We start from the raw sequence: 12638 nt of genomic DNA, 5'->3' as shown, positions 1-12638 counted from the left end.
ATGGGGATGGGATGAGTAGATAGATGGGCTATGTACAGGTGCAGTGATCTGTGAGCTGCTCTGACAGTTTGTGAGGGAGATATGAGTCTCCAGCTCCAGAGATTTTTGCAGTTTGTTCCAGTCATTGGCAGCATAGAACTGGAAGGAAAGACGACCAAAGGAGGAGTTGGCTTTGGGGGTGACCAGTGAGATATATCTGCTGGAGCGCGTGCTACGAGTGGGTGCTGCTATGGTGACCAATGAGCTGAGATAAGGGGGGGCTTTACATAGCAAAGACTTGTAGATAACCTGTAGCCAGTGGGTTTGGCGATGCGTATGAAGCGAGGGCCAACCAATGAGAGTGTACAGGTTGCAATGGTGGGTAGTGACAAAACGGCTGGCACTGTGATAGACTGCATCCAGTTTGTTGAGTAGAGTGTTGGAGGCTATTTTATAGATGACATCACCGAAGTCGAGGATCGGGTAGGATGGTTAGTTTTACGAGGGTATGTTTGGCAGCATGAGTGAAGGATGCTTTTGTCACGCTCTGGTCTTAGTATTTTGTGTTTTCTTTATTATTTTGGTTAGGCCAGGGTGTGACATGGGTTTATATGTGGTGTGTTTTGTCTTGTTTGTTTTTGTAGGTATTGGGATTGTGATATAGTAGGGTTGTCTAGAAAAGTCTATGGTTGCCTTAAGTGGTTCTCAATCAGAGGCAGGTGTTTATCGTTGTCTCTGATTGGGAACCATATTTAGGCAGCCATATTCTTTGGTTGTATTGTGGGTGATTGTTCCTGTCTCTGTGTTAGTTTGCACCAGATTAGGCTGTTTAGGTTTTCGTGTTACGTTTATTGTTTTTGTACTGTTTGTGTTCTTATTCATTAAACATTAATCTAAATAACCACGCTGCATTTTGGTCCTCCTCTCCTTCACCGCAAGAAAACCGTAACAGCTTTGTTTACGATATAGGAAGCCAATTATAGATTTAATTTTGGATTGAAGATGCTTAATGTGAGTCTGGAAGGAGAGTTTACAGTCTAACCAGACACCTAGGTATTTGTAGTTGCCCACGTATTCTGCGTCCAGAGTAGTGATGCTGGACAGGCGAGCAGGTGCGGGCAGGGATCGGTTGAATAGCATGCATTTAGTTTTCCCTGCGTTTAAGAGCAGTTGGAGACCACGGAAGGAGAGTTGTATGGCATTGAAGCTCGCCTGGAGGTTAGTTAACACAGTGTCCAAACAGGGGCCAGAAGTATATAGAATGGTGTCTTCTGTGTTATGGTGTACCAGAGAATCACCAGCAGGAAGAGCAACATCATTGATGTATACAGAGAAGAGAGTCGGCCCGAGGATTAAACACTGTGGCACCCCCATAGAGATAGCCAGAGGTCCGGACAACAGGCCCTCCGATTTGACACACTGAACTCTATCAGAGAAGTAGTTGATAAACCAGGCGAGGCAATCATTTGAGAAACCAAGGCTGTCGGGTCTGCCAATAAGAATGTGGTGATTGGCAGAGTCGAAAGCCTTGGCCAGGTAGATGAATACGGCTGCACAGAAATGTCCCTTAATCGATGGCGGTTATGATGTCGTTTAGGACCTTGAGCGTGGTTGAGGTGCACCCATGACCAGCTCTAAAACCAGAATGCATAGCGGAGAAGGTACGGTGGGATTCGAAATGGTCGATAATCTGTTTGTTAACTTGGCTTTCGAAGACCTTAGAAAGACAGGGTAGGATAGATATAGGTCTGTAGCAGTTTGGGTCTAGAGTGTCACCCCCTTTGAAGAGGGGGATGACCGCGGCAGCTTTCCAATCTTTGGGAATCTCAGAGAGGTTGAACAGGCTAGTAATAAGAGTTGCAACAATTTCAGCAGATCATTTTAGAAAGAGAGGGTCCAGATTGTCTAGCCTGGCTTATTTGTTGGGGTCCAGATTTTGCAGCTCTTTCAGAACATCAGCTATCTTGATTTGGGTAAATGAGAAATGGTGGGGGCTTTGGCGGGTTGCTGTGGAGGGTTTGCCATGCAGTTGACCGGGGTAGGGGTAGCCAGGTAGAAAGCATGGCCAGCCGTAGAGAAATGCTTATTGAAATTCTCAATTATAGTGGATTTATAGGTGGTGACAGTGTTTCCTAGCCTCAGAGCAGTGGGCAGCTGGGAGGAGGTGCTTTTATTCTCCATGGACTTTACAGTGTCCCAGAACTTTTTTGAGTTAGTGGTACAGGATGCACATTTCTGTTTGAAAAAGCTAGCCTTAGCTTTCCTAACTGCCTGTGTATATTTGTTCCTAACTTCCCTGAAAAGTTGCATATCACGAGGGCTATTCGATGCTAATGCAGAACGCCACAGGATGTTTTTGTGCTGGTCAAGGGCAGACAGGTCTGGAGTGAACCAAGGACTATATCTATTCCTAGTTCTACATTTTTTGAATGGGGCATGCTTATTTAAGATGTTGAGGAAGGCACTTTTAAAGTATAGCCAGGCATCATCTACTGACGGGATGAGGTCAATGTCATTCCGGGATACCTCAGCCAGGTCAATTAGAAAGGCCTGCTCGCAGGAGAAATCTAGGGGTCTGAAGATGTGGAGTTTTTATGACCCCTCAAGCCCCTGGTAAATCTTAGGCCACATACACATTCCTTTGTCCTGTTACTATGGAGAACCAGCCTCAGAACATTAAACATGAAATAAAGGGACTTTGGAACAATGGTTTCCGTCAGCCACAATGGTGGTCATGACGATAGATGGAACATGAAAATGCATGTCATTTTTGTTTTGTTATTAAAGGTTAATAGATGACGTTATTGCGAAAACATTGTAACGTCAACAGTTTACCTAGTGTTTGTTTGATGTTTATACATTGTACGTTGTATGGAAAATGTCCAAATCAAAGAGAATGTTTTGGTAAAGATGAAATGTGAAGTTAGTTGTCTAAAATTGGATTTGAGTAAAATCTAGACCATGCCTCTTAACTAGGTACTCCCAGAGAATTGCCCTAAAGGCGGTTACACCCACTTCTGACACGAGGGTATAAAACCTGTGAGTAAAGAATTTACAGAGGAGACTACGTGACCCAAGCTACAGCCAAGGTCTAAAAAGTCAACGAACCCAGAACGCAACACAAGTTTGAAGACAAATAAATATTTTTCTACCCAAGCTACGGATGAGTAGCTGTGTCTAAGCGGATGAATTCAAGCCGGACCCCCTAGCATCCAATCCCAGCGAATCGTGGTATCTAAATGGTTTCATTCCTATGCTGTGAGCTCTGAGCTACAGAGCTGTCTGTCCTCAGAAGACCCCTTCCAGAGCAAGGGTGAGGGAACAGACTCCTAAGCCAAAAGGACACTGACATCGTGAGGACGACCAGAAAGGTGCGCCGGAGAAGTGTGTCATCGAGCAGCCTGAACGGTCCCCTGAACAGTCCACACAGAGAATCCTCTGAGATCTTCCCCACGTAATTACATCATTATATACTGACCCATAAGAGCGGCAGTTTGGGGCAAGGCTAGGGTTAGAATAGCATAGCTGACAAATTCACCCAAATGTATATTTCTCTTGTGTACTTTATTTTTCCTCTCTCTCTTTGAAATCCCCATTTTGGTTAACACCCACCATAGTGTGTTGGCCCGTTATACTAAGTGCTAATCAATAGCCTATAATGTGTTTTGTCTATGTGTATATTTTATCATCATTTTAGCTTTCTAGTAAATAAATATTCAACTAAGATTGGTGTGGTACGAACTCATTGGTGAGACCCGGGTCCGTGCAGATTCACGGGCTATACGAAGTTCAGAACGAGACTGTAGAGGTAACTGGTTAATTAGCGGCTGTTGTAAAATCGATATTCTGATATTCTTTGAGTTGATTTGGGAAATAGAAACTCAATAAAAACTAGTTTTCCCATGGCGCCCCAGGTTAATGAGTTAATAATTGCTTGATTCAGTTAATCACGCAATTAGAAACTTTTAATCATTCGATGAACAACAGTCGTCACATTAACTAATACAACGTCACGACAGGGGCAATCAATTCACATATGGTATCGAGGGCACAGCTGGGGGCAGAGGGAGGTCTATAGCAAGCGGCAACAGTGAGAGACTTGTTTCTGGAAAGGTGAATTTTTAGAAGTAGAAGCTTGAATTTTTGGGTACAGACTTGGATAGTAATACACAACTCTGCAGGCTATATTTGCAGTAGATTGCAACACCAACTATCTTGACGGAAAATGCTAAAATTAGCGATGGAGATTTCAAGGTTTTTGGTGGTTTTCCTAAGCCAATTTTCAGACACGACTAAGACATCCGGGTTGGCAGAGTGTGCTAAAGCAGTGAGTAAAACAAACTTAGAGAGTAGGCTTCTAATGTTAACATGCATGAAACCAAATAAACCATAATAAACCATTATGAATGGAGGACATTATGGAGGACACAGTCAAAAGGGGGTTGTACTGAGCAGCATAATTAACAGACAGACAGACAGACCTTATGCAGTGAGGTGCGCTCCACCAGTTGGAAGGGGGCAGGGTCGATCTTGCAGTTGTCAAAGTTCACCTGCTCGTCAAGCTGGTTCTCCTCCCACTCTGCAATCTGCAGACCCAATGAAGAAGAGAGTGGAGAGAAACATTATGGAAGTACTCAAACCCTATTAGACACATAGAATACTTAAATGGTCTTTACATACATGGTGATAAAATAACAGATATGGCTTTTATCTTTAATTCAGTAAGGCATTCATTCATATTTCAAAAGATAAAAACATTCCTTTTTAATGCCTTAAACTCCAGTGATTGTTAACAATATGGGCTTCATCAAATGTAAATGCTAATAGCTTAGCAAATATGAGTGATATGCAACATAAGCATGGTATCAGTTGAAAGGGTAGCACGTGAGATTAATACGATTATAGATTATGGAATAATGTTCAGAACAAAGGTGAGAATAAAACAGTTAAAGCCCTTATCAGTGGAAACATTTCAGACTATTTAAATTGACGTACCACCAAGCATTTTAGCTTTAATCTAAAATCCAATAGATCCTAATAGCAACCAAATCACTTTGCAAACCACAACACTAATCTCAATCCCTATCCTACCCCATTCATTAGACAATATGTATATATATATATGTACACACACTACCGGTCAAAAGTTTTTTTCTTTATTTGTACTATTTTCTACATTGTAGAATAATAGTGAAGGCATCAAAACAATGAAATAACACATATGGAACTTTGTAGTAAGCAAAAAAGTGTTAAGCAAATCAAAATACACAACTGTTCAAAAGTTTGGGGTCACTTAGAAATGTCCTTGTTTTTTAAAGGAAAGCACATTTTTGTCCATTAAAATAACATCAAATTGATCAGAAATACAGTGTAGACATTGTTAGTGTTGTAAATGACTATTGTAGCTGGAAATGGCCATTTTTTAAAATGGAATATCTTCTAATAGCCACCCTTTTCCTTGATGACAGCTTTGCACACTCTTGGCATTCTCTCAACCAGCTTCATGCGGAATGCTTTTCCAACAGTCTTGAAGGAGTTCCCACATATGCTGAGCACTTGTTCGCACTTGGTTGAGGTCGGGGAATTGTGGAGGCCAGGTCATCTGATGCAGCACTCCATCACTCTTCTTCTTGGTAAAATGGCCCTTACACAGGCTGGAGGTGTGTTGGATCACTGTCCTGTTAAAAAAATAAATGATAGTCCCACGAATTCTAAACAAATCACAGACAGTGTCACCAGCAAAGAACCCCCACAACATTACATCTCCTCCTCCATGGTTTATGGTGGGAAATACACATTTGGAGATCATCCATTAACCCACACCGGGTCTCACAAAGTCACAGCGATTGGAACCAAAAATCTCCAATTTGGACTCTAGACCAAAGGACAAAGTTCCACTAATGTCCATTGCTCGTATTTCTTGGCCCAAGCAAGTCTCTTCTTCTAATTGGTGTCCTTTAGTAGTGGTTTCTTTGCAAATATTCAACCATGAAGGTCTGATAAACACAGTCTCCTGTGAATAGTTGATGTTGAGTCTGGTAACTGTCGTGGAAATTTCCTCTATTTACCAAATCATGAGAGCAAACCACACACAAGTCAGAGTTAGTTATCACAAAGTCAATTTTTAATTATATGAGCTCTATCACAACCCTGTGACTCTCAGATCAATTCAGTGTCTATCGATGAATTCTCTGAGAGTTCCTTACACATTGCAACTGAGATCCTTTAATAGCAAAAGACACACATAGCCAGACAGCATAGGCATAATTTATCATTCAGCTGTGTCTCCTAAACTATGCTCTTTTCTCAAACTCAGAACCATAAACAAATCCTCCATATCAACAGGCATATATGAAATCCATCCTCTCTTGACAAGATCACAGAGACACACTGACTGGCACACAGACATTGTGGAGCCAAGAGATACACACTTGACCTCTCCCCTCTCTCCGGCCCAAACAACTTAGTCTTGACATAGAACAGATACTGCAACCCCGCCACAGTATTATACAAAAATAACATTCTGATGAGAAGTAACTTACAAACATATGATGAACACTAAAACATCTTACCTATGTTACCAACCAATTCTGATGATTCCCCAACATAACCTTAATGAACGTATCATCTGCAGCAGAGGTAACTCTGGGTCTTCTATTCCTGTGGCCGTCCTCATGAGAGGCAGTTTCATCATAGCGCTTGATGGTTTTTGCAACTGAACTTGAATAAACTTTAAAAGTTCTTGAAATGTTCCATATTGACTGACCTTCATGTCTTAAATTAATGATGGACTGTCGTTTCTCTTTGCTTATTTGAGCTGTTCTTGCCATAATATGGACTTGGTCTTTACCAAATAGGGCTATCTTCTGTATACCCCTTTACCTTGTCACCACACAATTGATTGGCTGAAATGCATTAAGAAGGAAAGAAATTCCATAAATGAACTTTTAAGAAGGCACACCTGTTAATTGAAATGCATTCCAAGTGACCACCTCATGAAGCTTGTTGAGAGAATGCCAAGAATGTGCAAAGCTGTCATCAATGCAAAGTGTGGCTACTTTGAAGAATCTCAAATCTATTTTTATTTGTTTAACACTTTTTTGGTATATACACTGCTCAAAAAAATAAAGGGAACACTAAAATAACACATCCTAGATCTGAATGAATGAAATATTCTTATTAAATACTTTTTTCTTTACATAGTTGAATGTGCTGACAACAAAATCACACAAAAATTACCAATGGAAATCAAATTTATCAACCCATGGAGGTCTGGATTTGGAGTCACACTCAAAATTAAAGTAGAAAACCACACTACAGGCTGATCCAACTTTGATGTAATGTCCTTAAAACAAGTCAAAATGAGGCTCAGCAGTGTGTGTGGCCTCCACGTGCCTGTATGACCTCCCTACAATGCCTGGGCGTGCTCCTGATGAGGTGGCGGATGGTCTCCTGAGGGATCTCCTCCCAGACCTGGACTAAAGCATCCGCCAACTCCTGGACAGTCTGTTGGTGGATGGAGCGAGACATGATGTCCCAGATGTGCTCAATTGGATTCAGGTCTGGGGAACGGGCGGGCCAGTCCATAGCATCAATGCCTTCCTCTTGCAGGAACTGCTGACACACTCCAGCCACATGAGGTCTAGCATTGTCTTGCATTAGGAGGAAGCCAGGGCCAACCGCACCAGCATATGGTCTCACAAGGGGTCTGAGGATCTCATCTCGGTACCTAATGGCAGTCAGGCTACCTCTGGCGAGCACATGGAGGGCTGTGCACCCTCATGGAGTCTGTTTCTGACCGTTTGAGCAGACACATGCACATTTGTGGCCTGCTGGAGGTCATTTTGCAGGGCTCTGGCAGTGCTCCTCCTGCTCCTCCTTGCACAAAGGCGGAGGTAGCGGTCCTGCTGCTGGGTTGTTGCCCTCCTACGGCCTCCTCCACATCTCCTGATGTACTGGCCTGTCTCCTGGTAACGCCTCCATGCACTGGACACTACGCTGACAGACACAGCAAACCTTCTTGCCACAGCTCGCATTGATGTGCCATCCTGGATGAGCTGCACTACTTGAGCCACTTGTATGGGTTGTAGACTCCGTCTCATACTACCACTCTCACCTATATATAGACATATTTGTGTTTTAGACAGAGCTTCGGGGCACCATATATATTCGCCGTATACACACACAGAGTCCCTCCCCAATAAATTGTTCTGAAGTGTCAGTCCTATATATATAGATGTAAGAAAGATCCGGAAACAATTTATTATTAATATGTATTTAACCCCTTATTTTTGGCACTAAAGAGTCTCCATATATAGTTCCATAAGGTTTTTCAACTGGTACTGGGGGACCTTCACACAAGTGGTGTGAGCCCTGTGGGCATCCATGAGCAAAACAATATGTACATGTTCGTGAAAGTCTCACCTTTCCACAGAGGGGTATTAGTGTGTAGCCCAAAATGTTTGGACACTACAGACAGAAGTTGGCAGATCGGCTGTACCGACTACCGACTAGTCCCAAGACGCTTGTGGGGGTCGAAGAGTCTCCTCTTTCCATAGAGGGGTCATATCGTTCGGACGCTACAGACAATTATGTGAGAAGACCAATTTTCGGGATGTCTCATGGTCTGACAAACACTGCTCTAGCTCTGTCACCTTTCACCGCTGATGTGGAAGGGCGAGATAGGCGAATGCAGTGGATTGACACACATCCAATGCAAAAAAAACGGATCTCTCTAGCTTAAACTGACAATATTTTATGGGTATTTTTGTATTATACTAATGAGATGTCCACTGGGGCGCGGACATCGACCTTAGAGGGTTAAGGCTAGGTTGTTGCCTGTTTTATTTGGCTACACAGTGCCTGGCTGTGGTCTCTGGTGCAGTGATAATAGATGCCCATAGAGTTTCCAGCGTTGATAAAGCTCTTCATACACAGTGACTTATTATTCCCCTGATAACCAATCAATACACCGTAACATAGACATAGACAGCACTGATACATCCTGAGAGAAAAGGGAGGAAGAGGGAGAGAAAGTGTGTTGTAGGGTCTCACCTCTCTGATGGTCATGTCATCATCCACATCGAAGTCATCCTGAGAGGAGAGGGACAGGAAACAGATCAACACACTTACATTGCAAACACACAGCAAAACGACTTGTGTGCACGGCCGCACACAAACGCTACAGACAAGTACAACGTCTAAATGACAGTAAATAACTTAAAATACAAACCCAATGACACACAGTACACTCATACCACAAAGAAAACACTTGTCCATGTCGTGGCCACATAGCGACAAAATGAAAAGGCAGATGGAGAGATGTGACAAGAGAGACTAAATTAATAACTACACAGATGACCATGGTGGGGGTTGAAAATGTACTTGAAACAGATGGGGATAATAATGGTTTGCATTCATAAACAGTGCTTTTCACAAGGTCTCATTCATAAACAGTGCTTTTCACAAGGTCTCATTCATAAACAGTGCTTTTCACAAGGTCTCATTCATAAACAGTGCTTTTCACAAGGTCTCATTCATAAACAGTGCTTTTCACAAGGTCTCATTCATAAACAGTGCTTTTCACAAGGTCTCATTCATAAACAGTGCTTTTCACAAGGTCTCATTCATAAACAGTGCTTTTCACAAGGTCTCATTCATAAAGTGCTTTTCACAAGGTCTCATTCATAAACAGTGCTTTTCACAAGGTCTCATTCATAAACAGTGCTTTTCTCAAGGTCTCATTCATAAACAGTGCTTTTCACAAGGTCTCATTCATAAACAGTGCTTTTCACAAGGTCTCATTCATAAAGTGCTTTTCACAAGGTCTCATTCATAAACAGTGCTTTTCACAAGGTCTCATTCATAAACAGTGCTTTTCACAAGGTCTCATTCATAAACAGTGCTTTTCACAAGGTCTCATTCATAAAGTGCTTTTCACAAGGTCTCATTCAAAACAGTGCTTTTCACAAGGTCTCATTCATAAACAGTGCTTTTCACAAGGTCTCGAAGTACAGATCGGATGATTGGCACTGAAGGATTTGACCATGGAGTGATGATGGCCACAGTTTGGATATGTGCCGGGCGGGCCTGAAAACCTGAGAGAGTTCTACAGTGATGAGTGGTACTTTAGTGTGTGTGTGGGTCAATGTCAAAAGGTGTGTGTAGAGCCCAATTTGGACAGGAAACTTTTTCTGGGGGAGCTCAGGTTATATAATTAACAAAATCACCACATCCATAATTTTCGTCCCGTCCGTAATTTTCTGCCACATCAGTAATTTTTGTTAGGCAGGAAGATTATTAAGCTCCTAGGTGGTGCAGTGGTCTAAGCCACTGCATCGCCATACAGCCTGGTTCAAATCCAGGCTGCATCACATCTGGCTGTGATTGGGAGTACCATAGGGTAATGTACAATTGGGATATGCTGTCATGGTAAATAAGAATTTGTTCTTAACTGACTTGCCTATTTAAATAAATACAAATATTATCCCAAAAACATACTGTTTTCCGGGAAACTCCCAGGTCCAGTCCCGTGCGATTCGTCATCCCTGTGTTTTGAGGGATATTACAGAGTTTAACAGGTGCTGCACCCAGTTTGGGTTAGAACATGGGAACAAATTGATCCTTGAAAAAAAGTGCTATGCAAGTAGCATACAGATGAATGACCCGTTGTCACATATCAACTTTCCTAGAGCCATACTTCTCTTTTAAAAGATGACGTGGACAATATTGTGCCGATTATTAGCCAAATATGTCAGTGTCAGGCATATGTGTATAGGTGGCAGGGAAGTCAGGCGCAGGAGAGTCAAACGGAGTGTAAAATGGAGTCTTTTAATAATGTCCTAGTAACATGCTCCATAACACTAAACAGGAAAAGAACATAAACAAAATATGGGTACGAAGACCCGACGCGCACCTATACAAGAAACAACACTACACTGACAATAAACAATCTCTGACAAAGACATGGGGGGAAACAGAGGGTTAAATACACAACAGGTAATGAATGGGATTGAAAACAGGTGTGTGGGAAGACAAGACAAAACCAATGGAAAATGAAAAAAGGATCAATGATGGCTAGAAGACCGGTGACGTCGAACGCCGAGCACCGCCCGAACAAGGAGAGGCAACGACTTCGGCAGAAGTCGTGACAGTCAGTTAATTAAATGTCTGCATAGGTTACAGTTCATGGTTCTTATTGTTATGCATTATTAGTTTGACTTTCTCCGAACTGAAGGAAAATATTAGGCTAATATTAGGCTATCCCTGGACATCATAACTGAAAGCCATCAGACCAATATTAGGCTATCCCTGGACATCATAACTGAAAGCCATCATGCCAATATTAGGCTATCCCTGGACATCATAACTCAAGGCCATCAGGCCAATATTAGGCAATCCCTGGACATCATAACTGAAGGCCATCAGGCCAATATGAGGCTATCCCTGGACATCATAACTGAAAACCATCAGGCCAATATTAGGCTATCCCTGGACATCATAACTCAAGGCCATCAGGCCAATATTAGGCAATCCCTGGACATCATAACTGAAGGCCATCAGGCCAATATTAGGCTATCCCTGGACATCATAACTGAAAGCCATCAGGCCAATATTAGGCTATCCCTGGACATCATAACTGAAGGCCATCATTCCAATATGAGGCTATCCCTGGACATCATAACTGAAAGCCATCAGGCCAATAGTAGGCTATCCCTGGACATCATAACTGAAGGCCATCATTCCAATATTAGGCTATCCCTGGACATCATAACTGAAAGCCATCAGGCCAATAGTAGGCTATCCCTGGACATCATAACTGAAGGCCATCATTCCAATATGAGGCTATCCCTGGACATCATAACTGAAAGCCATCAGGCCAATAGTAGGCTATCCCTGGACATCATAACTGAAGGCCATCATTCCAATAGTAGGCTATCCCTGGACATCATAACTGAAAGCCATCAGGCCAATAGTAGGCTATCCCTGGACATCATAACTGAAGGCCATCATTCCAATATTAGGCTATCCCTGGACATCATAACTGAAGGCCATCATTCCAATATTAGGCTATCCCTGGACATCATAACTGAAGGCCATCATTCCAATATGAGGCTATCCCTTGACATCATAACTGAAAGCCATCAGGCCAATATTAGGCTATCCCTGGACATCATAACTGAAGGCCATCATTCCAATATGAGGCTATCCCTGGACATCATAACTGAAAGCCATCAGGCCAATATTAGGCTATCCCTGGACATCATAACTGAAGGCCATCATTCCAATATGAGGCTATCCCTTGACATCATAACTGAAAGCCATCAGGCCAATAGTAGGCTATCCCTGGACATCATAACTGAAGGCCATCATGCCAATAGTAGGCTATCCCTGGACATCATAACTGAAGGCCATCAGGCCAATAGTAGGCTATCCCTGGACATCATAACTGAAAGCCATCAGGCCAATAGTAGGCTATCCCTGGACATCATAACTGAAGGCCATCATGCCAATAGTAGGCTATCCGTGGACATCATAACTGAAGGCCATCATGCCAATATGAGGCTATCCCTGGACATCATAACTGAAGGCCATCATTCCAATATGAGGCTATCCCTGGACATCATAACTGAAGGCCATCATTCCAATATTAGGCTATC

General features: G+C 42.6%; 1 protein-coding gene across 3 annotated transcripts in view; it reads right to left on the bottom strand.

Moving 5' to 3' along the window:
* The window catches only part of LOC118371086 (chloride channel protein 2-like), a 214633-nt gene that overhangs the window by 16388 nt on the left and 185607 nt on the right, over positions 1-12638 (bottom strand). For all 3 annotated transcript variants that reach the window (XM_052467885.1, XM_052467887.1, XM_052467886.1), the window contains 2 exons: positions 9034-9072; positions 4461-4565 (listed from right to left, as the gene is read on the bottom strand). In XM_052467885.1, coding sequence (XP_052323845.1) covers positions 4461-4565; positions 9034-9072 — 144 coding nt within the window. The remainder of the gene's footprint in view (positions 1-4460; positions 4566-9033; positions 9073-12638) is intronic.

This window comes from Oncorhynchus keta, chromosome 18 (genome assembly GCF_023373465.1).
Source record: "Oncorhynchus keta strain PuntledgeMale-10-30-2019 chromosome 18, Oket_V2, whole genome shotgun sequence".
NCBI lineage: Eukaryota > Metazoa > Chordata > Actinopteri > Salmoniformes > Salmonidae > Oncorhynchus > Oncorhynchus keta.
The sequence above is the reverse complement of the archived record's forward strand: the minus strand, read 5'-3'. Positions and strand labels throughout refer to the sequence as shown.